Below are 27,318 nucleotides of genomic sequence, written 5' to 3' on the forward strand. Positions count from 1 at the left end.
AGACATTGGCTTGCAATATGCAAACATGGTTTGAATCCTATTGTCCTCAGGGTGACAAACCAGCACAATGCAAAATGTTTCTATAGGGTACACATTTGATAGAAGAACCAACACTGATAGGAGCAGAGCTGCAGATCCATGCTGAAAGGGTGTTTAAAAAAAATTAAAAAAAACTCCTATCAGAGCGGAGTTGCCACCCATATGCTGCTCTGTAATGTTGTGTGCTGACTTGTGACGGAGGCCGATGATATCACGTACCAATGCACAGAATCTAGAAAAAGAGTTTTCAGATCCAGTCTGACACCTGGAGAAACTCACAAGGTGAAGAATCAGCAGTTCGAAGTATCCATCCGAATGGATACTTTCGGACTAACCACATCAAAATGAATATTAAAAAGGCCAGAAACACAAGCATTTCATTGTGAACTTTGTTTCTGCAGTACTCATGAATTCGAGGGGTAGGTGAGGAGTTCAGGAGTAAGTCATGATTACTACAAGAATAACTTACGCCTATTCATAAGATAATCTTTGTGAATTGGGCCCAACATGTCCTTCTGGCATTAATAAAGTCCAAGAGTGGATAACATTAGCATTTCTTTAGGATTTTCCATCAATTAAAGGAGTTTTAATTGCGAAAATTACATGAAAAATATTGACTGTACCTAAATGTTGATCTGTGTTCTGGATATTGTGATTTCTGTTCCTACTGTCCAATTCTGCTTCTTTATGGTCTTCAGTAACAAACTCTAGTTCTGGAGTAGCCTTCTCAGTTCCCAGCACACACCTGGAGTTTAAAGCCACCATCAAAGTCTTAGGGTCATCTCCTTCCTTATCTGACTTCTCAGAGGCATTGGACTGGGAAGAAAACAAATTTACAGAGCACTCAGACTGCTGGCTGGGAGTAGGAGACTGTTCTCCAAAAGTGTCCCCCTGAATTTTCTGCTCCTGTTGCTCGCTTGTACTGTTGCTGCTCAACAGAAGCCCTCCCCCTTGTTGCTTTGCTGAAGATTCACCTGTTGAGTTTTTTGGGCCAGCAGAGTCCATAGATGGGTTGAAAGCATCACTAAACAGCAAACCCTGGAAGCTTGGCATGTTATCTTCTTCACTAGAATCAGAAGAGAACAATTTCATTGCTGGGTGCCTTTGAGCAGATCTCTTAAATACTAGTACAGAAGATCCACTGCTCCCCTCAACGCTGCTCTCTACGAACTTGGCCAACGGAGTGGATTTACTATTTATGCTAAGACCATATATGGCTGAATTCCCCCTCATCTCATTCGGAGTGCACAATAAACCATCAGGGGTTGTAGACAAAATTGGAGTGTTGTTCAGAGCACTACAGGAAATTGCAACTGTTTGTTTAGGGAAGATCTCTACCATGTTTTCTTGAGATACGCTTGGATGCGAAGTTTGATTAATTTGTTCCTTATTCAGAGCACTATCTACACAATTGCTCCTCAGTTGTACTCCTTCCCCTTGTCTAGTTTCACTGGAAGAAATGCTGCCGCAGACTGTGATGGGGCTTTGATGTGTAAGTTCAAGGGGAGGCTGCATTAATTCCGCCTTGGAGTTTAATACAAGGCCACTGTCTTTACATACTATGGTCTTTACCACTTGGTTGGTTTCCTCGCTGAGCTCGGTTTCATTAATTGTGTTTGACTCTGTGCCCTGAACTAGGAGTTCTTTGTTCTGCAAATCACCTGACCTACCACTGTCTTTGAAAATACTATGGTAGGAACTCTCCACAACATCTAAAAGTGAACAATTTCCCACACTGCGAGGCCTGGACTTCTGTAGCCGTTTTGTGTTCCTATTTGTAACTTTCTTCTTCATCGGTGTTGTGCAAAGCTCTTGATTTTGTGCAACAAAATGGACCTTCTCCTCCATGTTACTGTAGTTTGTGTTACTGCATATACTGTGCCCTGCAGTACTAAGGGGTTCCGCAGATACACAGAGTGAAACATTTCCTTTAGATAAGATCTTGTGTTCCAAGTGCGTATTTTGCACTTTGTTACCATAGTTTGAGTTTCTTTTTGGGGTATCCTTGTGATTGCAGCTCGTTTCTTTTGCACTTATCAACACCTGACTTCTGGAAGCACACTCCACTGGTGGACTAGGTTGCAGTAAAAAGGACCTTCGCTTGGCACCTTTAAAGGTTTTTAGCAGGTATTCTGTATCAAGTTCACTGTCCTCAGCTTCTAAATTTATAGCGGATACAAAATTATCATTTATATTTGGAGAGTGCCTCTTTGTAGAATCCAACTCATTTTTCGGATTTTTCAAAACATACATGGATTTTGTATCTGAGGAACACTCCGTTCCGATCTTGTCTTTAGAATGCTCTTTATTCAAACATGAACTGTTTAATTTAGGATTCCTTTGGCCAATAACAGTAGAAGCCATAAGCATAGACGTGCTGTTTTGAGTAGCAGCCTCTTCAGACTCATTATGGAGCCCACTAGAAGACCACTCTACGCTCTCCTCTGACACTGTGGTATGCAAGTCCTTATCACTCAAAACAGAAGAATTTTCAGGAGCACACTGTAGTGTTTTATTTGCGTTGTAAAGTTCATTTTCTTTGTGGCTGATGTCTGATCTCAGTTCATTGCAGATTACTGCGTCTTCATGGTCACCCGAAACAGGGCAGATGGAAGTAGGGCCAGTCAGGCACTCTCCTGGGACCATATCTCCACTTACACTAAAGTGATCTTCCTCTCTTGAGATGTTTGGGCCACTACATGGTACAACTTGAACATTGATTCCTTCGGTTTGCAAGAGAAGTCTTCGGCTTCGCCGGAGGTTCCTTGCACCACCTCCAGCCTTTCTTTGTTCTTCACTACTTGGGTAACTATCAATCTGCAGCTCAATCTGATTTTGTGGACTAGGCACTGAAACAGCTACACCCTTCTCTGCATGTTTATGTTTTCCAAGCTCAGCTTTGCAAAACTGGTTGAGGACTGGAGCACTCGGTGTCCGAGATTTGCAGTGCTTGCTCCCTACAACACTTATTAAAGTTGCATTGTGCTGGCTGTCAGTGTTGGACGGTGGTGACATCATTTTTCTGTCACCATGCACTTGCTCTGTCAAAGTCTTGAAAACTGGTTTCATATCTCCCTTAGATATGTCCTCTATTATCTCACCACCCCCCTCTTGACCTTCAGGAGGGCAACACTGAAAATCAGCAGCTGACTGGTTAGTCTTCTTTTTTGCAGTTCTATCAACAATGCCATGAAGACTATTTTCAATAGGAGATTTACACCCATTTTCACCTGCTTTTTGCAGAAGGTGCTCTGGGCTAACCTCAAAGTTAACTTCTCCTCTCATGCTCAGTTTTCTTCTTGAAATTCTATCACCAGCACTCTCAAGCATGTCTCCACAAGTAGATTTATTCTGATCTTTGTTGTTTTTCCGGATGAAGTCTTCAGGTTGCAGATCAACAATTTTCTTTCTTCGCTTTAAAGTACGTGTTTTTGAGGCCTTGCATTCGTTAACAAGATCCACTACAACTTCATCCGTACTTTTTCTTTCACTGAAAACGCTCAGGTTAAGATGGGTATTGGATTTACGTTCTCGCTTGTATGTTTTCCCAAACACCTGGTCTTCAATAGTTGGCAACTGTGGCTTTGATGCAGACTGGCCCTGCTCGTAAAGTAGAGCACATTCCAAAGGCTCTTCCATTATTTCGGTCTTGTCTGAAACCCAAGAGTGCCCATCCGAGTCACCTTTCTCGCTATGTGTTACTGAAGGCAACTTCTGAAGATCAAGCGCAGTGTCATCCGGGGGAGGAAGGGTGACCATTTCGTCATCAAGTTTGGAAAGCCACTCCGTAACTCTCTGCACACCAGCTTTGGCTCTTTTTCTGGAGATTGAACAAGACACGGAGCACTCCGAAACGTCCGGATGAAGCAGTGACTCTTCCTTTTCATAGGAGCTGTCATGTTTGGAAGTTTCTCTGTCCTCATCAAGCAGATCACCACCACTACTTTTTCTACTAGTAGAGTACCTTTTGGGGCTTTGGTTCTTTATGTCCACTGGCAGAAGCTCTGTCTTCACAGATTTTGTATCAAGGCTCAAAAGTTTCCCATCGTGCTGTACAGCATCATTAGTTGTTCCATCACATTTCTGTTCTGGAAGGTCAAACACAGTAGCACCACAGGATGTCGGTCGATCTGGTTCTGACAGAGATGAACCTGTGGTTCTGACATCCACAGCATGAGATAAGACACCCTTTACACTTTCGTCTTCCTTCTCTGAAAAGTTGAATTCAGCTGAAAAGACAAGCAAACAGAACGTAAACAATTCATGCCATCGACTAGTTTGAAAAAAGCAACAAAAAAAGCAGTGCTTAATTTTCTCACACTTAGGCTCTTAATACGAGTTTGGTAGTAAATATCACCAAACTTGCACATACGGTAAACACCAGTACCACGGGGTCCAGTAAACAACACGTGTTAAATAACACTCATTATGACGTTCTGCCGTGCACCGTAGAATCGTTATTTAGCAAAGGAGTTAAATATCCAATGCGTGCAATTTAGCAGCTGTGGTAAATATAGAATGTGTTATTTAGTGCATGTGCTAAATACCTCACCTTAAGAGTAGCACAACCACAAAATAGCAGAAAGTGACCAATTTCAGGCTTTGGAAGGTGCTAGAGTTTGGAAATTAATCCCTAGAGAACAGAAACGACCAGAGCAACAGTCAAAAGAATCTTAGAGCATCCTAGAAGTACACCAACAACTCCTTCCTGTGTGGGTGTGTGCAGACAATTTTGTGTGGACAAAACACTGAGTGATATCAGAGGATGGCAGTGGATCCTGTGTGTCTTACTACAGTCATCACAATTAGATATCTGCAAAACATTTGCATCACGGACCCAGGTAGGGAAAAGAAGTACAAGTTTATGGGTCCTGAGCGGGAATTCTTGGCCAAAGAGGTGATAAGACACTATGACCATCTAATACGCAATCTCATGCTGAAGATACCACAAAAACAAAGAAAAACATGCTTGTTTAAGGAGATAATGGCCAAAATCAATACTGAATCAACATATCCACATGATGTTGAGAACAATAAAAAACGGTTCTAAAACTTGAAATTCTAGTTGCCAAGCAGTACTAAAACATGGCAACTGATCTTGTTCTCCAACTTCGCTCTACCTCAAGCTGTGGGAGAAACCAATTATGGCCATCCTCCACATATCCGGAGTGAAAGACAGGCAAGAAGGTCTTGAGGTCAGAAGACTCCAAGTTACCAGTCATGAAGGTCATAATGGAAGTACATGTGGTTAATAAAAAGTTGACTTGGCGAATCATCATCATTGTGAAGAGTGACCGATGTAATTTGTTACACATATTCACTTGATCCTTGTATATGCCATAGAGGCTAACAACTCTCTAATGGTACTGCTGACGTACTGTGCTACAAAAACATCATGTTCTATAATACTGATGATGAAGGGTTGATTTGCCTGCCGAATACCTTATACTAATGTGGCTTCTCTTCAGCATCATAACATTGTGGATTTGCCCAGAGCTCCTAACACACTAGTTCAGTATACAAAGATCCACATCACTTGCACATAAATATTGGGTTTCATTTCACAGTTTCAGCACAGTTGTTCCTGTCTACCTGAGGTCACCACATGTACATGAGTGCAGCCAATTGACTATAGGATATCAGTAAATCCTGCTGCAGCACAGATGCTTGCTTTGCTGGCATTAGCTGTGCGGGTGTTCAAATGGAACTGCACATGCTGCTCATTCAGTTTCTGCAAATCATTCATCACTTACAGTGTTTTCTTAAAGACTGACTGAGAAATGCCACACACCAATCCTATTGTCTGCTGTGTGGCACCTGTTGCAAAGAATTCTAGTGCTTCTAAAATTTTCAGGAAGGAGGAGGTGGCAGTGGATTCCTATGTTGGGATCCATGGTATCCGTAATGGTGAAAATATGTTTTGTACGGTGCCCATAGAAAGCCTGTATATCCTCTGGATCTCAAACTGACTCATGTTTATGGGCTCTAGAACTTACTCTGTCAATCCAGGCTCTTGTCCCGTGTTGCTGTGCCATTTAACATCACTGATTGGTGCCTGGTTTCTAGCTTCACGCTTTATTGCTTGTTGCAGCAGAACATGGATCCAGCACAGCATGTTATCATGGCCTAAGAGTGCTGCATCCACTTCAGTGGACTGTAGAATGAAAGTGTGAGCTGCTGCACGCAACCTGTGATAGTTTCACATGCCCCTGGCTCTTAATGTAGTCTGGCCCTGTGTGCAGGTATATATGAAATGTTATTATTGCATCTCAAACACTGCATGTACTGTGTTTTTGCCTTATTGTGTTGGTCTTTGAATTTTCTATTGTTTTACGGCTCTTCTTTCAATTGCTACACTATCACAAATTTTTACCGCTTGCTTTTCCCTGCTGCTATTTTCCACTGGTTTCCAATGACCTCTCATATTTGTAATTGGGTGTTATTTGCCAAGTGTTATTTTTCACATGTGGTAAATAGTGCAGGCGTTAAATAGTAAATGTGGTAAATAGTGCACACGAACTACAGGCGTGGAATTTAGCACATGTGCTATTTAACGCATGCAGTTTTTAACTCATGATCTGACGATTTGTTAAAGTAATGTGATTCGGTAAAGTCATGCACTATTCATCCCTGTATGTGTAATTACCGCTACGCCTAAATCATAATCAGGGCCTTAGACTTGAAAGCAACACCTGACAACTCAATCTATTCCTCTTTTCAATTATAATTAGCATGCTGCACAAAAGCATTGACTTCGTAAATGGCAGAACCATTTGTTGTGATTCATGCAGTCAACTGAGAATTTAAAGGAAATATCATGTAAATGCCATTTTGTGTCTACACCACCACCAAGGGATGGTTCTTGGCACTGGGTAGGGAAGAGCCTGCGAGGTCATGGTTAGAGAGACAGTATGGAGCAACCAAGAACCAGTGCTTAATGTATGAGAAAAATAATATGTGTGGGGTCCAAAGCTTTTTTTTTTTTTTTTTTTTTTTTTAAGCTCACCGCCAGTGGTGCCAAATAGCAGTATTGCATAAAATCACATTGCACCTCCTCATGGCTTTCTTCAACCACCCTATGCCTCCAATCTCTCTACTTCCCTCCGACAGGTTCTTTTTCATCACTGCTTTCACACTGCTTTTCTATGTTTCTCCTGCTCCATCTTGCTCGCTTTTTCCTCCTTTCACACTTATAGTATTGGTCGAAGTCCAGCATAAAAAAATGATTCATGGTTCCCAAGAGGAGTACCTTTGCCAACCTCACCACAGTTAAAATAACCTTTCTTCTCACTTCCAAACACTCTACAACTAATCGAAGCAATGTCTCAATAAACTGGCCTTTTAAAGCCTTTCTGAATGTCAGATGTTCCTCAGTATTGCAGAGTTCCAACTGCAGAACATTCAGAGGTCTGGCTCTAGGCACCCAAATACAGAAGATTATCTCCCTAATGTAATTATGTCTTGGCACAGTCAGATTAGGAATCACCTTAGATCTCCAAGTGGAAATGAAGGTCTCAAGAATATTGGGTCGATCAGGTACAGACCATTTTGAGCTACAGTTCATACCTTGATCTATACCCAGACCACACATGGCAACCACTGCAGAGATATAAGATGCACAGTAACATGATGGGGTGTTTAAATTTACAACTACCCGCTTCTGAACTCTCTGCAGCCCTTCTAATGATAACTGCAGCTTAAATAAGGCAAGTTCCAATAATCAATTTTGGAAACTGTGGCTCTGAGTAAAATGTTTTAGTAAAGTCACATTCTCCTCTGTAGAGCTGAGAGGATCTGTCTTCAATCAGTATCTCGAGGTACTCCCTCAGAAAAACAGATTGAACAGGCAAAGGGAGAAGATGGTACATAGAGCTCAGTTTCTTTAATTGACAGCAAAGAGCCGCATATAAACCACAGACTCCATAAGTAACAAAAAAATCTATCAAGCAAATTCCAATAACCAGTGGATCTTGAATACCAAACACATAGCAACGCCGGATGGAAATGGAGTAGGAGGGAGGGAATTTATTAAATCACAGCAAACCATAAGGAGGGTCGAGGGATCTTGCCTGATCTCGATACAGGTGTGGAAGTCAACTAAAAGAGTCTCTTGCTGACGGATTTCATGGAAAGGGGCATAGATTGTTTTACATTTTATTTTGCTATAGGTAGTAGGGCAGAAGAAATTCTAATATGTATCATTTCCTCTCTCCATATAATGCCGGATCTCTATAGTTGGCTAAAATAAATTATTGCCTGGGGCGTTGTAACTTGTGCACTACATTTACTGTGTTCTTGATGGTGGCCTTTGCCTATTTCCTGAAGGAGGGCAGATCTAGTAAAATTTTCTGTGCTTTTGTAAAGGAATTTAATAAGCGCAGTCATTCTCGTCTGTGGAAATTTACACCTAGGTCCGTACCAATAACTACTATATCAAGGTGGCCATTGATGAACTGATGCTACGACGTAACACAAGAACAGTTTGCCTGCTCACAGCATAAACTTTAGGACTTAAACTAAGGCCTCATCTTGGGCAGGATTCTTCTCAAAAAGGGCATAGTCATTCCACATGTTGGGGCTAAAGCCACTACAATAGGTTCAGGATTTAGCTGATGAAGATTGAGTTAAAATATTTAATAGGTTTCCTTCTAAATGTACACTGCAAGCTTTGTACTCTTATCCAGTACTGAAAGCACAAAAAATGGTGGATTCCCGCTCCAACTCTGAGATTGCAGAAAAAAAGAATAGTTATGTATACTAACATTTTAAGCAGAACACTACACATTTGTTACTAGGTACTGTTATGCAGTGTATTTATACAAACAATAGAACACAAACAGTTCAAATTAAAATGTAGTCATCAAAATTAACAATGAGGGAGGGTGTAAATATTTTGCAATGCTGAGTTATACAGTGCCAGTCAAGGGGACAAAAATAAAGCTCAGTTAAATTGCAGAACACATTTAAAGTGTGTAAGCAATGAACGTGGAAATGTTCCAGAAATAATATTGGCGTGCAAAAAGCAGGTTAAAATACCAAAAGACATAAAAAGGCACTCTTATTTGTATAGAAAAGTAATTTTTTTCAATATTTCCTAAGACAGTCATTAAATTTGAATCGGCTACACACATTTGTACAAGAAGAGTGTCCATTTTCTTTGGATGCGACACATTCAAGGCCAATCTTATTCAAACAATTAAAGAAAAGGCACAATATTGAAAAATACATATGCAAAACCGAAAAAAGGGAGTAAATATAAACATCTAAAACAATGCAGAAATTTAATGAGATGTTGGAAAGACTGATATCTCCAGTATTCCCGCAACTCATTTTTTCCAATTTGAATCAGAACAACTAGTTTAGACAGCCACACTAGCATCCTCGGAAGGGAGAATGATTCCCAGCAGGAATAAATGATGATATTGTTATTTTCTTTAAAATGTTTAGCTGGTAAAATAATCATTTTATGTATGTCTAATTGTTCTCATTTATAGAGCAACCAATTCTCCAAAGAGTACAATTTAGTAGAAATAACTACTACTGGGCTAAAGGAAACTGCCCAGTAACTGTGATTGCAAGAAGCCTAAGACACATTCTGAATGGCATACTGCATATGAGATCTGTCTTCTCTAGAAGGGATGGCTGGCTTCAAACCCTATCAAAGGAAGGGAAGCAAATGGGCCATTCTCTCATCATCCCAAACCCTCCAGAATGGGGGGAAACCTTTGCTGCGATGGGTACAACACCCTGGTGATTTCCCAAATACGGAGAATTCGTCAAAGGGGCAGTAGGTATCAGGGCTGCGAATGAACCTGCTTATCAAGGGTCTAAAAATATTTCTGTATGACAGAGGCAAGGAACGTTGTAGAAGTATCAAAACGCTCAGCCTCCAACATGTGAGGCTAAGGCCATAGCTGTCTCTTGGCGAACCGTACACCGAGTCTCTTTGATCGCACACCCTTACTGAATATAAGGGAAAATATGGTGCGGTAATATGGGGTTACCAAAGAATCAAGCTTAAGTCCGGACTGGCAGCACATTAGGAGCTGAACCAGCCACAAACCTGAAACAGGAAGGCGTTGGGACGAAGGGAATGCTCTGGTATGTAGTGGGTCAGGCAATGTGGACTGCAGCTTCAGTCCCACAGGAGAATATCCAAAACGGTATATTCCAAGAGCCAGACACTTGTAAAATAACACTTATTAGGCTAAATGAAAGTCCTGCAAACTTCATACAGAATAAAATCATGCAATCACAATCACTATATGACAGCTTTGTTTTTTGTTGTTGTTTTTTTTAAACTGCCCAGTGCTACAGCAGACGGACTATTTGGCAGGTTCACCATACCATTTTTCACATTTCTATCCAAATTACAACCATATTTCATTAACAAAGGACTAGTATATTGCGCTTTATACACATCACTTACATGGCGTTTTAATAATAAATGGAACAATTTATCAGGTTTATTTTCATTGACCCAAAGGCGGTTTTCAGGAAATAAGACAGTCTTGCTGTCTCTAACATAAGTATACTGGCCCTGATTAACAAGTGCTCATTTTCTTATATCTCTTAAAAAATGAAACCCTCCAAAACGTGGAAAAACCACAGCAATATTTTCAAGCTGCTCAAGGTTTTTAGATCTGCACACGCAGAATAGCTTTCAGATGCACGTTCAATTAATTACGCCTTTATTCAGAGTTTTCATTACCCTGCAACAACAAATTTCTTCTTGCACAATACAATATTCATCAAATACATACCTACACTGCTTCTTGCACGATGCCATCCAGTTTGTTTCATTTGCCACTAAGCTCTAAAACATCTCCTGCCACAACGTCCTTTTCTTGCAAAATCTTACTCAAGATGACACCCATTGCCTCCGTATGACTGTGTAGAGCTCTCAGCTATAGCTTCAGCCTGGTAGTGTCTATATTTATATTTTTTGTGAGCTGGAGTTATAATTTCCAACATAAGCTTTCAAACCGATTCACATTCAATTTAAAATTAAAAGTTCAAGTCTGACCTAATACTACAAAATCATCCGAACAGATAAAAGGTTTATGTAATGGTCATGTATTTTTGAGTATCTAACGGAAAAAGCACTGGCGAATGTAAATAACTTTTTCATAAAATGTAGTTAGACCCTTTAAATACAAAGGAGATTGTTCGAAAAGTGCAAACAACATGGGGGTTTAACACAACATTCTTTCATGCAGCTTTTATTAATAATTGGACTTGTCAATTCTTTGTTAATCGTTTGTGGTATCCCTTGTCTGAGTACAGGAATGCAGGACTCTAATTAGACACATTAATCCCTCAGCAAACCTCATCAGCTCAGGCTTTTCCCATAATATCACATATTCCACCCTTTCAAAAGTAGCACAGAAGATGACTATGCACATATACAAATTTCCAAAGTCAACTTTAGGACAACAATCCAGAGGGTAAATATTTGGTGATACAGGTTAAAGCCCTGCCTAAAACATTAAAGCTGCATATTCTTTAATCCACCCTTCTAAACACTAAAGAGTATATTTAACAAAAGAATTTCCTGTGGAATCAAGGAGACAAAGTATTCCGTAGAAACATGGTCACTCCGAGACCCCTTTTTATAAATGAGTTTAATAAAATACCCTAGGCAAGAGTGAAGTACCAACTTTTTCCTAACAATACATTTAAATGCTGACAGAAAAATACTACAAACCTGGATTCTTTTTTATAACTTCACTACATATCCCATCAGGACCCGAGGTGTTATACAATAAATTATTGGCATCCAATTTTAATGGCACATATGCTTCATATGTGCAAGAGTCGGACACAGGTAGATAAAGGCTGGCATAAAATTCAGATGCAAACCACACCTCTCTCTGTGATATAGGTAAATTGTTCTAAAAGTGATCTATTTTTCATTGCACCTAGTGTTACCAATGGTTAAAACATATGCACATCAATCAGATCCATTCTCTTATCCATCTCGATTTTTTAAAAACTGTTAATTATCCTGATAATGTGCTTACAATTCTTCAACTTATACCTATATGCCTCCAAAAGGTCTTGTTGAGTTACTTTTACAATTGTTTTTTGGTAATGTCATAGATTTAGCCTACTTAATCAACATTCTTTATCAAACCATTCAATTCCTACACCACATTTCTTTTTAAGTTTTTATCAAGACCAGTTCTGCAAATAACTCAATCTAAGCAGAGAATGGTGGCACAAGATCATGTATTTAATAAAAATTGCTAATATAATAATCTGTCTGAATGCCTTTTCTAAAGAAACCATGCATTTATCTTTATTCCGAACTTGTTTGATTTCCATCCCCTCAGAACCTCCCTTGTAAATAAAACAAATTACTAACCTTCAGTAACGCCTGATCTGGTAAACTTATCTCCAGGTGTCAGACTGGATTCGGAAACTTCTTGTGAGCAGTGTCCCTGTGTGCCGCTAGGTGGTGTGGTTCAGCTCAGAGTTTCTTTGTTGGCAACGTCCACGCCAGAAGTGACGTGCGCTGTGCCTATATAGGTGCCATCCCAGCACACTGACATTAGTTTATTTTCGTGATTTTCCATGCCAGGAGTGCGGAGCCACGGAGAAGACTGACCACTTGTCAGTGGGACAGTCCAGACATCTGTTCACAGTGTGGGGAGGATGAGTGGGTCAGTGAGGAATCTGCGGCTAGATAGAATCTCTACTAGATAAGGTGATACTGAAAGTAAGTAACTTGTTCGTCTGATAGTGACTTCTCACCACAGGTTCCTTACCTTAGAATACATACTCAAGCAATACCTCCCCCTAGGTGGGTCTGTGAAACAGGTTTAAGGCTAAACAGTCCTGCAAGACTGAACAGGCAAAGTGCCCATCCCTACGAACCTGACTGTCCAGGCAATAAAGTTTGGTAAACCTGTGCAGAGATGCCCACGTTGCTGCCTGGCAGGTGTCCAGGAATGGAACTCCATGAGCTAATGCAGCGCTCACAGCCTTGGCTCTGGTGGTTGAGCACCTCTGGGGGATGCTTTTTAGCCAATGCATAGCAGATTTTATTGCAGAGCACAATCCATCGGGAGATGGTTCCTTTTTGCATGGCCTTTCCCTTTCGTGGCCCAGACATACCCAATGAAGAGTTGATTGTTCACCTGGAACTTTTTTTTGCACTCAAGGTAACAACGCCATTTTTGGGTCCAACCGGTGGAGTCTCTTCTTCCTTACAGGGATTCAGTGAGGCGTAAAAGGTAGGCAAGGTGATGCACATAAAACGGGATGACTAAGTTCGGCAAGAAGGATGCTCTTGACCGAAGGACCAGTTTGTCAGGGAAAAAACAAATGTAGGGAGGTTGAGAGTATAGAGCCTGAAGCTTAGTGATCTTCCAGGCAGAAGTAATTGCCATCAGAAAGGCAATCTTGATGGTAAGGAGCCAGAGAGGGCAAAAATGAAGCAGCTCGAAGGGAGCACACATTAGGAAAGTGAGAACCAGATTCAGGTCCCATCTAGGCATAACAAAGGGACCCAGGTAAAAGGTACTGCAGATCTTTAAGGAACCCATTTACAATGGGGAACATGAAAAGAGTTTGATATGGCAGCTGCAGAAAAGTAGAGATTGCAGTTAAACAATCTTCTAAGGTGCCCAGTGGAAAGCACTGCTGGGTCAGATGAAGAATAAACAAAAGGACTTGAGAAAGGAGTGCAAAAAGGGGATCAACCTGCTGTTAAGTACACCATGTCACAAATTTATTCTAATGGCCAGCATATATCTTCTTGGTTGAGGGACCCTGGGCTGTCAAGATAATATTACAGATTTCGGGTGGAAAGTTGAAAGCTGTCAACTGTTGCTACTCAATCTCCACGTATGAAGGCGGAGAGATGACAGGTTCTGGTGTAGAACCCTCCCCTGATGGTCATGCACAACAGCTCGGGATACCAGACACTCCGAGCCCAGTCCGGAGCCACAAGGATGTCTTAAGCCTGATTATTCCTGATGTTCTTGAGATCTCGAGGGACTGGTATTGGCAGAAAAGCATATAGGAGGCCAGAGCTCCAATCAAGATTAAAGGTGTCTCTGAGCAACAGCAGCCTTGGAAACTCAAGGGCACAGAACTGCTGATATTGCACATTATCGGAGGAGGTGAATAGATCCAACCAAGGCTCTCCCCACACTGTTGAAAGAGAATTTGCACCACCTCTGGATGGAGACGCCAATTGTGATCTTCTAGGCATCACTGGCTGAGTTCAAATGCTCTGGCGTTTAGAGAGCCTGCCAGGTGTTGACCACCAGGGATATGCCCTGACATTCCAGGTATGTCCAAAGGTGCAGGGACTCTTAACAAAAGGTCCACGAACACACCCTGTCCTGTTTGTTGCAGTACCACATGGCAGGGTGTTGTCCATGAACACCTGGACCAGCCTTTCCTTGATAGAGGGTAGAAAGGCTTTCAATGGATCGTTTGGCGCTCCAACAGGATAAATGTGGAGCACAGCTTCCGTCTGAGACCAGAGTCCTCTGATTTTCACCTCTCCCAGATGGCCGCCCCATCCCACAAGTGATGCAACTGTCACTACCGTCCGGTCTGCTTGGGGGAAGGGAGAGGGATCTGCCGCTGACACAATCGCGGTTTGTTAACCAGCACTGCAGATCTTTAGCAGTGCCCCCAAGATCTGGACCATGTCAGAGAGATTTCCCTGCTGCTGCACCCACTGAAACTTTAAGTTGGAATGCAGGGCCTCAGAGTCTCTCAGTGAAACCCAGGATAGAAGCTGAAACATCGATATCACAGCCTGTACATACTGGACTCACCATTTAAGAGGATAAGCCTAAAACGAAATTGTGTCCAGAAGAGCTACAATGAAAGGGTGTGTCTGAGAAGGGGTCAGGTGTGACTTTGGCACATACATAGTGAACCCCAGCAAGTGCAGGAGGTTCACCATAGTCTGGAGGTGGAGATGACTGCCTGGGATGAGCCCACCTTCAACAGCCAGTCATCAAGATAGGGGAAGATCACCGCCATCACCTTGGTGAACACCCAAGGGATGCTGGTAAAGCCAAAGAGGAGCACGATAACTGAAAGTTCTCTTGACCCACTGTGAACATCTGTGGGCAGGCAGGACGGGGATGTGGAAGTATGTATCCTGCAAGTCCAATGCTACCATCCAGTCTCCCAGGTCCAGGGCAAACCTGACTTGAGAGAGAGCAAGCATTTTGAATTTCTCTTTTGTTCCCCAGAAGAAATTGAGAGGACACATGTCTAAGAAAGGATGAAGCCTCTATCCTTTTCAGACACCAAAAAGTAGCAGGAATAGCAACCATGGCCCACTTCTGATGCTAGCACACTCTCTATTGTTCCCTTGCCCAAAAAAGCTGCTACTTTCTGAGGGAATAAGAGATGATCCTCCGTCACTCTGTCAAAAGAGGGTGGTATGGCTGGAGGGGCAGTCACGAAGGAGAGGGAGTAGCCCCTCCGTACTATTTGGAGACCCAGTGGTCTGATGTTATTGACCTCCAGTGGTGCAGGTGATGGCGTATCCTGCCACCCACTGGTTGCCCATGTTGATGGAAGGCAAGCTAAGGGGGTTTGGAGGCTGCTATGAGGGGGTAGTGGGGTGGACTGGGACAACCTCTGGATACCTGACCCATGAGGACTGTGGGTACTTCATCCTCAGTCGCACAGAGGCTGGAAAGCTTGTGGGTTGCAGTAGCTGAGCAGGTATAGGCACTGCTGGAAGCCCCTTCCATGGGCACAAAGACGCGAAAGGTGGACTGAAATGGACAGGGGAACCATAAAAGTATCCAAGAACCTGCGCAAAGCTCTGCTGTCCTTGAAGCGCTCTAGCACTGAGTCCGCCTTGTTTCCGAAGAGATGGGAACTGTTAGAAATCGGGTCTTTGGTTGGCAGTCAGGTCACACCCTGTCCAAGAAAGGCCCTCACTCTAGTCGGGGTAAAAGAGAATCACCCTCAGCTAACCCCTGCTTACCCACTTGGTAGCTTGGCAGAGCAGTAGGCTTAACTTCAGAGTTCTAGGTGTAAAGTATTTGAACCAACACACACAGTAACTTAATGAAAACACTACAAAATGACAACACAGGTTTAGAAAAATAGGAAATATTTATCTAAACAAAACAAGACCAAAACGACAAAAATCCACAATATATAAGTCAAGTTATCAATTAAAATGTGAAGAGTCTTCATGTAGTTTTAAACACACACTAACACTGTTAGCGTGAAAATGCACCTGGGGTGCGTAAAAAAAACCTTCACGTGAGTGTGTGCGTCAAAAAGGGCTTGCGATGCGTCGATTTCACTCACGAGCGAGACCTTGCGTCGTTTCTCCTTTCGTCAGGTCGGGGCGCGTTGTTTCTTCTCTCTGCAGGAGAGTGATGTGTTGATCCGGTCAGCACTCTCGGGTCCGGGCAGGCCTTGCGTTGTTTTTACATGCCCATTGGTGTTTGCATCGGAAATCCAGCCGCACGATGATCCGAAAACCACGCAGCGCGGGTTGCGATCTCCCAGCCTCCGTCAGCGATGCTGCGCGTCGTTTCTCCAGCTCCATGCGTAGATTCTTTGGTCGCGTTGCAGGAGAGCGTCGATTCACAGCCGCAAAGCCAGCAGCGCATTGATTTTCCAGCCGTAGATTGGAGTTGCGTCAATCTTTTCCCCGCACGGTGTTCTGTGCGTGGATTTCTTCCTCTTAGGCTGCCAGCTTCTCCTTTCAGGGTCCCAGGAACTGGATGGGCACCACCGGGCAGAGTAGGAGTCTCTCCAGAGACTCCAGGTGCTGGCAGAGAGAAGTCTTTGCTGTCCCTGAGACTTCAACAACAGGAGGCAAGCTCTAAATCAAGCCCTTGGAGATCTTCACAAGATGGAAGGCACACAAAGTCCAGTCTTTGCCCTCTTACTCTGGCAGAAGCAGCAACTGCAGGATAGCTCCACAAAGCACAGTAACAGGCAGGGCAGCTCTTCTTCCTCAGCTCTTCTCCAGGCAGAGGTTCCTCTTGGTTTCCAGAAGTGTTCTAAAGTCTGTGGTTTTGGGTGCCCTCCTTATACCCAATTTCTCCTTTGAAGTAGGCCTACTTCAAAGCAAAGTCTCTCTTGAATGTGAAATCCTGCCTTGCCCAGGCCAGGCCCCAGACACTCACCAGGGGGTTGGAGACTGCATTGTGTGAGGACAGGCAAAGTCCTTTCATGTGTGAGTGACCACTTCTCCCCTCCCTCCTAGCACAGATGGCTCATCGGGAAATGCAGACTACACCCCAGCTCCCTTTGTGTCACTGTCTAGTGTGAGGTGCAACCACCCCAACTGTCCCAGACATGGAATCCACAAACAGGCAGAGTCACAGAAATGGTATAAGCAAGAAAATGCTCACTTTCTAAAAGTGGCATTTTCAAACACACAATCTTAAAATCAACTTTACTAAAAGATGTATTTTTAAATGGTGAGCTCAGAAACCCCAAACTCCACATGTCCATCCGCTCCCAAAGGTAATCTACACTTTAATCAGATTTAAAGGTAGCCCCCATGTTAACCTATGAGAGGGACAGGCCTTGCAACAGTGAAAAACGAATTTAGCAATATTTCACTGTCAGGACATATAAAACACATTTCTATATGTCCTACCTTAACCATACACTGCACCCTGCCCTTGGGGCTACCTAGGGCCTACCTTAGGGGTGCCTTCCATGTAAGAAAAGGGAAGGATTGGGCCTGGCAAGTGGTTACACGAGTTAAAACTGCACACACAGACACTGCAATGGCAGGTCTGAGACATGATTACAGGGCTACTTATATAGGTAGCACAACCAGTGCTGCAGGCCCACTAGTAGCATTTGATTTACAGGCCCTGGACACCTCTAGTGCACTGTACTAGGGACTTACTAATAAATCAAATATGCCAATAATGGATAAACCAATTACATACACGTTTTGTAAAGGAGCACTTGCACTTTAGCACTGGATAGCAGTAGTAAAGTGCCCAGAGTAACAAAAACAGAGTCCAGCACATAACAACCTGGGAAACAGAGGCAAAAAGTTAAGGGAGACCACACCAAGGATGAAAAGTCTAACAGGAACTATCAAAGAGGATGTCCATAAGCGAGGCTTGGACGTCCCCTGAAAAGCCAGTTATACTCAGCCAGTCATGGTGCCTTAAGGCCACCAATGAAGAAACTGTTCTGCCTAGCGAGTCGGTCATGCCCCAATAACATCTGATGGTGAACTTAGCTGCATCGCTCCCATCAGCCATTGCTTAAGAGAATATGGCCCGGGCCTCCTCCTGGACCATAGAGAGCACCTGTGCAATCGAATCCCATAGGAAATGGCAGTAACGGCAAAAAAGGCATGCAGTGTTCACAGACTGCAATGCCAGGAATGCGGAAGAAAACATTTTCTTGCTTAAGGTGTTCGGTCTTTTGGATTCCCCATCCAGTGGAGTGGTAGGGAATGCACCAGGATTTATCTGGGAAGTGGAAGCTTGGGCCACCAAGCTGACCGGGGTGGCCTGTTGGGTGAGGAAAGAGGGGTCCCTTGGGGCAGGGCAATTGTGGTGGGCAATTGTCCTGTTCACAAGAGCCCTTGTGCAGGGCTTAGACAATGCCCAGAGCAGGACATCTATGATGGCTTTGTTAAAAGGGAGAAGAGATTCTGAAGGGGTGACTCACAGCTGAAGCACTTCCGTCAAGACATTGGTCTTGACAGCTACTGAGGGCAGCAGAAGGTTCAGGACCTCAGCCACTCTCCTCACCACCATAGCAAATGTGGCACCCTCCTCCATAGCCATGGTAGGAGGACAGACCATCTAATGTATCTGCTGAGGTGTCCAGTCCAATGGCATCCACCAATTCCTCACACCATTCCATGTCGGGGTCTAGGGGCCGGAATTCTTCAGGGTCCAGTGGCCCCTCCCAATCTTCCCTAAGCCCTAGCCCATAGTTATAGGGCTAAGGCTCTGTTGAGGAGGGTTTGGCTCCAGTCTGTGCCAGAGCTGCATTGGGCGATGCTCCTCTGGCTCTGTGCCAGAGTTGGGGATGAGAATGGGGGCGCTGCCAACAGAGGGCACCAGGAGCATCGACATCTGGACCAGCATCAGGGAAGGTCGAGGTGGTATGACTGGTGCTGGCCTGAACCCATCTGTAGGTCCAAGTGGCCTGACTAGTGGATGGGTTCTCCCTCAGCACTCTAACCCATGGGGCCCTGAAGGCACTCTAGTGGGTCCAGGCCACCCAAATATGAGGTGCATGGCCTTAAATATTTTGCGAAGTTGGACGGAGATCGCTCCAACTCTCAGAAACTCAGGAAGGCACGGATCTGGCTCAATTGCAGGTTCAACCCCTTAGCCAGCCCTCAAATGTTGACACTCTCGTCTCGTCTGATCACTTTGACGAATGGGGTGAAGTCGAAGACCTCTTTCACTTCTTACACGCCTTCTTTTTGTAGGACTTTGACAAGGATGGATGGCTCCCCGACCGAGACCGGGATCAAGACTGTTGCAGCATCATACGCTGAGCGGCTGCATGTCGCACCAGTCGGCGCAGGTATTCGTGTCATGGTCGCGCTCAAGAAACAAGAGGCAGACAAGGAGCGGATCTGTCATGGACATCTGTCGGTGACAGGCACCCCAAGGTTTGAATCCAGCCTCTCTAGTGGAAATTATTGCCACACCCAGAGAAAAGTCTAAAAAAACAAACAAAAAGTCTAAAAAGATATGCCAAAAGATGACTGGTGGTAGCTCTTTCCAAATCTGCGCTGAATGTCAGTTTTGTTTTCCACTTTTCTGTGCCCTTCGGTGTATAACAGTCACAACAAATTGGGGGTGACGGTGTGCCCAAACTAACTTAGGACTTTAACAGGACAAGCTTCCACTCCATAAAATAGGGAGGAGACAGAGGAAACTGCTATTAGATTGAGTATAGACCATATAGAGCATTCCCGAAGGTAAGCAAATTGTTCTTATACTGTAAATCTCTAACTGCATACCCAAAAAGTACTTCCCATCAGGTTTGAAGAGTGGACTCACACCAAAAGGTCCTGCAGCACCAAGTGGGAAAAATGATCATCTCTGCATTCTTGGATGTCTAGGTGCAGGTGTTTTGGGAATGTATTCACAGATGACCTTATGGCAGCAAGGCAGATGTTTTTCAGTCAGGAACATCCCACGCCGACTCCGTTGAGGCAGTTTTGGTTCACACAGAATGCACTTGTAGGCCTTTAGGAGGGTTCCTTCTTAGCCAGAGCAGAGCATGTATGTGCGGGAGGATTCCTATTGACAGGGTCCATTTCTGCATGCCTTCTTCTTAGCACCAGCAAAGCTCATAAAAAGCTGATCATCTAAACTGTATTCCCTTGTGTGCTCTATTTAAAAGAAGGGCTCTCTTTGGCTCAAGCTGATACAGCCTCTCCTCTACTTTCTGGGGATGTGTGGAACAGAAAACAGCAGGAAGGGTGATGGATTGACCAATGTGAGAGGGTGACATAACCTTTCACAGAACCAATTAGTCTGTAAAGAAAGTGGTGCATAGAGGTTGCACTAACAGTTTCTGCAGTTCACTGACATGATGTGCAGAAGTGACTGCGATGAGAAAAACAATCTAAATAGTGAGAAGCCGCATAGGGCAACTATGGATGGAGCTGAACTAAGGGCACATCAAAAACATGAGGACCAAGTTAGGGTCTCATTGAGGTATAATGAAGGGACTTGGCAAAAACAAGTGTGCCAACCTTTTAAGAATTTCAATATAACAACAGACTTGAATAAAGAAGGTTAGTCAGGCAAACATAAAAAGGTTGAAAGGGAAGATGTACAAACTGTAACTATAATATGTCCAAAACCTTGCTGAGCCAGAGACAAGACAAACAGAACATTTGATATTTTGTTATGAAGGCGATCAAGCAGCTGGTGCCTACCGAAGATTTAGTCAGAAGGTGCCCTGCTGCAAGACACATCAAGAACTTTATCATTTAAGTCAGGGCTATTCTTATGACTGAATATGAACAAAATCTTAAGTGATGGATTCCCAAATGAGAAGTAACATCGACCCTTAATAATAGTGCATGGCCCTGCAAGGGCATTGCATTGGGCGAGGAGGCGGTGGGAGATTGCTGCCACTGGTTAGGTCTGCAACCTGAGCAACCACCAGGACCTCTGGAGCCATGAAAAGTCTGGGCTGACTGCCGAATTGGTTAAGAGGGCTACCGCTGTTTATTGACTAGACTTTATGACTTAGCTCTGAATTTTCTGTACTGGTGTGCCCGTGAAAACAAGCCTATGGAACGCACCATTATGCGCCTATCTTTAAAACTTTTTTCTCGTTGAGTCAGTCTTTTTTCAAAAAAATCTGGTTCCTTCAGCGGGCATATCCAGTGGCATGTGCCATGTGCATCACTCTGTCTTGTCAAAGTCGGCCTCAACATATATTCTGCAGTGACCAGTCCCTCCGGAATTGTTTGGGAAGGCTGTACTAAATTAGTCAGGGATAGCTGGTGAGATCTCGCTAGCATGTCCCAAACAGCATGCTTATGCAGCCCAGTAAACAGACTGCAGTCAGGGACAAAAGGCCAAACCGGTGGAGGAAAATAGCTTCAACTGAACGCGTCACTGCGCCTCAATTCCCTCTCAAGAAGCGTAGAACGAAATGTGTTTGGGCTGGCCTTCCTTGCGGACGTCTGGACCATTAGGCTTTCTGGGGTTGAATGTTGGATCAGAAAGGCTGGGTACCCAAGTGCTTGTGTATGTTAGACAGCCACTGGATGACTGAATGTGTTAACCGAGCACAGCATTGTCCAAGCTGGCATTAAAATATCTGTTAGGGCCTCTTTGCAAGGCAGGAGAATTCTGACATGGCAGGCCTCGGATGTAAAGATTGTGTCAACAACTTTGCTTTTGTTTCAACAGCAGTTGAAAATCAAGTACAAAAGGTGCCCTGTGGACACCCACCGAAAATGAGGAATTCCCCATACTAGGTGGGCCTGGTGGAGACTCCAATTCAGTCTCAGGAGAAGTGTCCAAAACAAAGTCAAGTACAATGCAACATTGTTCGCTTCGTCTTTGTCATTATGTGGAATCTTCTGAAACCTCTGAACAAAGTTGGAGCTCAACGAGGCCGTTAGCTTTTTCAAGTACTGACACAGAGGGTGAGGCTGCAGCTTATCCAATAATGAAGACTATGCTCTGATAATTTCATAGCACAACATAGGTTTAGAGCGGGCTGACTTCTACTCCAGGTTGGAGACTTGGAGTCCAGATTTGATCAGAATGGACACTACGGAGTGCGGTGTTGGCACCCATGTTGACACGACTGGCATTGCCACTGGGGCTGAAGTGGAACTGTGGGCCAGTAAGGCACCGAGAAGAGGCCTAGCAGGGCCAGTCAGCATCAGGGAAAGATCTGCTGGCTCTGTGTGAATGGTGGCATCAGCAACTGCACAGGGCTTGAAGGCGCTCTAGAGAGAACAAGCGTTGACTTGAAGCTTTGCTACATGGCCAATGTAAAGGTCTTTATCTGCTTTGGGGCAACAACGGCCCAGGGAACTCAGGGTGCGCTGAGGCAAGCATTATAATGGGCTGGCAGTCGGAAGACACCTGAGGAACCCACTTCTTGGAATACCACCTGATGGCTTTTCCCCTCTTCTTGAGTGGCAAGAGGTGGGCAGATGTTGCTTAAACTTCTTGAGCTTAGAACAACACTTTTAGACTTGCCCGAAGACTTTCAAATGGGACTAGGAGCAGGAATAATCAAGCAAAGTTGATGGGGATCTCCGTCTTAAGTGCGGCCTCTTCGTATGTTCCACAATGTAAAATTTTGCTCCCAATCACTGATTGCCTTCAGGTACATCAGTCGCATAACTTCACATCAGGACTGCGTCATAGGCACCGCAAACAAACATCATGAAATCGGTTCCAGGGCACCATGAGTCCTTTGAGGAGTCTGACGGCACCACCAACTGGCATATGGGAGCAATTGCTATTGAAAATCAGGCACATGGGGTTATTCTAAAGGTGAAGTATATGTGGTTAGATGTATTCATCAAAAAACTGAACCAAAAATCCCATTAGGAAATGGTTGTTACAAACAGAAAGGCTTTACAATCTATACACTGAGAGAATGCCCGGTAACTTATTAGCACAATAGTCTATTTTTCGATCAAATCAAATCAAATCATTAACATTTATAAAGCGCGCTACTCACCCGTGCGGGTCTCAAGGCGCTAGGGGAAAAAAGGGGGGGTTATCGCTGCTCGAACAGCCAGGTCTTTAGGAGTCTCCGGAAAGCGGAGTGGTCCTGAGGCTGGTGGGGAGGGAGTTCCAGGTCTTGGCCGCCAGGAAGGAGAAAGATCTCCCACCCGCCGTGGAGCGGCGGATGCGAGGGACGGCAGCGAGTGCGAGACCAGAGGAACGGAGGAGGCGGGTGGGGACGTAGAAGCTGAGGCGTCTGTTGAGGTATTCCGGTCCCTTGTTGTGGAGGGCTTTGTGTGCGTGGGTGAGAAGTCGGAAGGTGATCCTTTTGCTGACTGGGAGCCAATGCAGGTGTCTCAGGTGTGCGGAGATGTGGCTGCTGCGGGGTACGTCTAGGATGAGGCGGGCCGAGGCGTTTTGAATGCGTTGCAGGCGATTTTGGAGTTTGGCTGTGGTCCCGGCGTAGAGGGTGTTGCCGTAGTCCAGGCGGCTCGTGACGAGGGCGTGGGTCACGGTTTTTCTGGTGTCGGCGGGGATCCAGCGGAAGATCTTACGGAGCATGCGGAGGGGGAGGAAGCAGGCGGAGGACACGGCGTTGACTTGCTTAGTCATGGTGAGAAGAGGGTCCAAGATGGACCCGAGGTTGCAGGCGTGGTCTGTGGGGGTCGGTGCGGTGCCGTGGGCCACCAGAAGTCGTCCCAGGCGGACGGGGTGTTGCCGAGGATGAGGACTTCAGTTTTTTCAGAGTTCAGCTTTAGGCGGCTGAGCCTCATCCAATCTGCGACGTCCTTCATACCCTCTTGTAGGTTGGTCTTGGCGCTGGCGGGGTTCTTGGTGAGGGAGAGTATAAGTTGGGTGTCGTCGGCGTAGGAGGTGATGATGATGTCGTGCTTGCGTACGATGTTGGCGAGGGGGCTCATGTAGACATTGAAGAGTGTCGGGCTGAGTGATGAGCCTTGAGGTACGCCGCAGATGATCTCAGTGGGTTCTGAGCGAAACGGAGGGAGGTAAACTCTTTGTGAACGGTTTGCGAGGAAGGAGGCGATCCAGTCCAGGGCCTGGCCTTGGATCCCGGTGGAGCGGAGGCGGGTGATTAGGGTGCGGTGACAGACGGTGTCAAAGGCAGCCGAGAGGTCGAGGAGAATGAGGGCGACTGTTTCACCGTTGTCCATCAGGGTTCTGATGTCGTCAGTGACTGAGATGAGGGCGGTTTCAGTGCTGTGGTTGGTTCGGAATCCGGTTTGTGAGGGGTCGAGCAGGTTGTTGTCTTCCAGGAAGGTGGTCAGCTGTTTGTTGACGGTCTTCTCTATTACTTTGGCTGGGCAGTAATATTCTTGATAAATTTCGCTCCTGCAAGTTTCCCTGAACTAAACCTTCCATTTGCAATCACTAACCCTAGGTTTACTAACCATCTGCAAACAAGTTGCCCCTTCTTGAAATCACTGGATCCCTTAAACATTCCCTCAGTAATAAAAAAAAAAACGTCTTCAGGCATCTCAGTAATATTAACACTGAAAACGTTCCCTAAGATTAATGTTCTGATGGGAAATATATTTTGTATCTCCTTAATATTTATGGCTAATAAGGATACGTATAGCCACACAATTCTTACAGCTTTGATGGCACTGTTAGGGTTTATCCTCCTGGGGAGGCTTATGGTCTGATCAGTCTCACCGCGAATCCGATCCTTTACCAGCCTTTAATTCTGAAAGCACATTATCTCACGTTTTAAACCATTTAGCACCTGGAAATGGATCAGGATCTCACAAAGAATATTATAAGAAGGGATACTACATGTTGACAGCACAGCTGAATGTGCTCTATATCTTCATGGAACCTCTGCACAGTCTCCAGGAGAATGAGGCCTGAGCGCCACCCCGGTGTGCCACAGAAGTCACTCTTCGACAGTGGATCAAGGAGTCATTCCACGAATGTTGGGACAAAAATGTTGGTAACAAGGAATCACTGTGCCTTGTCAGTAGAGACAACAATGGCAGATTCAAAGGAGGCTTGTGAGGAATTTTCTGGTTCTGAGACATAAACTCCTGATGACAAAATGGCCATAAATCCGAAGATGGATTAAACTAAAAAAGCCTATTAAGGGCCGAAAAGGAAAAGAATCGTAGTGCAAGCACCCAGTGCATGCAACCCAAACGGAGGTTGTTAATAATTCAGCTCCTACACTCTGCTAATGTGAGCACTTGAACCGCAGAGCAACAATAAAACAACACAAACTGCAGCATGTGAGGATTTAAACTTGAACAGGTGAGCGGCCACACTAGTAATTCAATTTTTCAAATGAAGTACTAGTATCATATATCTTTGCAGCACATGCTGCTTAAGGTGATGAAAATCGGACTATATTTTTAACACACTGTATTGCATTTTTCTTTCAAAAACAAGTTAACTTACAGTTCCTGGAACAAGTCATTCCAGATGAACGACAACTAAGAGTAAGCCTCCTCCCCTCCCATCTAGTGGAGCAGCACACCCCGTAGCAGATAATTAATGTAGGATGTATATGGTAGTAGTAGAAAGGGGAGGAGTGCACAATCTCAGTCTTTCCCAAGGAACTGTCTCTAAACCCGCCCCTCCACCCTCCTCCAGCAACTGAGACCTTGTGTGTTGAACGCCGATGCAGGTATCTTACTGTTCCAGCACGGTGTCACTGTAAGGAGCGGTGCTCCCGTACACAGGTCTCACACTCCTAGGCACGTGCGCCTAATGCAGTTCTCCCTCCCCTGAAACAGCAAGTCCATGTGATCCCGCAGATGTGGAACTTACGGAGTCGGGGCTTGGATTCCTCAAGCTATCGAGGATTGTCTCCCATGCTTGATCCGTCTCTAATGTCCCTATTCCCCTCCCTAAGGAGTACCGCTTCGTCATTCTCTGCCCACCTCTCTAACTCCCTTCTGCAGGTTTCTACTCTCGGGCCTGCCAAGGCCTTCCAACTTCTCCTTATTTACCGTTTAGCTAGTACTAGAGCTAAGTCTTAGAATTTGCTGGTTGCCTTAGGTTTGGAGGTGTGGTGGAACCAGTGCGGCAAGCAGTGTTGCAGGAAACAGGTCCAAGACCTCTGCCAACCATTGTGCCTCCTCCTCCCACTGAGGGCGGGGCAGGTCCAAGCATGTGTACAAAATCGGCCCCAGTCTGCCACTGCAGCAGTGTGTGCCTTGGTAAAGCAAGGGCAGTGTCCCACCCCAGGGGTAAGGGAGGGGGGCGTCGAATGCCAGGAGCAGCCCCTGCCCCCGAGTCACCAGGGTCCTGGCAAATATGGGACGTGTGATAGTGGTCTAAGCCCGTTCGCCTCCATGCATAGAGGGAAAAGCAGCCAGTCCTCAACCACCCACCACCAGTCAACACCGTGCCCACCGGGGAACTCAACACTGCTTCGTTGCTTAGGCCAGGCAAAGTGCTCTACATGCAGACGTGGCACACTCTCAGTCTGTGCACCTCTCCAGGCTACAGAGCTCAGCTCCTGGCCGGAGTGGTTCCCTGGTGGCAGCTGTTGGTCTTGTCTCTGTTGTCTTTAGCCGGGTGTGCGGGGACAATCCATGTTGGCAAGCAATAGACCCTGAGAGCCCCACAGAGGGTCCAGCAGGGAAACAATGTCAATCAGCTATAAGGACCCCTATGACAGCCACTGTTTCTGACCAGCAAGCCTGCGTTTTGGGCTCAGGGCCGCCAGCCGCTCAGCACCACATGCGAGCCTGCAAAGCAGGTCCACACCAGCCGCTTTGATACTAATCGTACCTGATATATTTGTCCCCTTGTGTGGCGAGCCCCCAACCGCAGTCCTCAGGCCGCCACAGCCTTTCTCCTTGCCACTGGGGGTGAGGAGAGCGCACGGTCCATTCCCCCAGTCACCTGCTGCCTGGGTGGCAGGTGTGTCCTCAGTTCACCACTGCAGGAACTAACTCGTTTCCCCAGGTCTAAGTGCTCCTACGTTGCAGCGGGCAGTCCGGGCTCTTGAGTGATCTGCAGTTTTCCTCGGGGGGGAACCGCTCCCTAGCCCACCTATGATAAGCAATGGGGGAGGTCCAGATGTAGCAATCAGCAGTGTCGCTGCTGGATTCAGAAACGTGAGGGATAAGGGTCCGCCTCACCACGCAGG

At 45.1% G+C, this 27,318-nt stretch overlaps 1 protein-coding gene across 6 annotated transcripts in view; it reads right to left on the reverse strand.

The window, feature by feature from the left end:
• Positions 1-27,318, reverse strand: part of BRCA1 (BRCA1 DNA repair associated) — a 477,104-nt gene that overhangs the window by 225,951 nt on the left and 223,835 nt on the right. For all 6 annotated transcript variants that reach the window (XM_069237765.1, XM_069237766.1, XM_069237761.1 and 3 more), the window contains exon 10: positions 663-4,268. In XM_069237765.1, coding sequence (XP_069093866.1) covers positions 663-4,268 — 3,606 coding nt within the window. The remainder of the gene's footprint in view (positions 1-662; positions 4,269-27,318) is intronic.

Source organism: Pleurodeles waltl, chromosome 6 (genome assembly GCF_031143425.1).
Source record: "Pleurodeles waltl isolate 20211129_DDA chromosome 6, aPleWal1.hap1.20221129, whole genome shotgun sequence".
NCBI lineage: Eukaryota > Metazoa > Chordata > Amphibia > Caudata > Salamandridae > Pleurodeles > Pleurodeles waltl.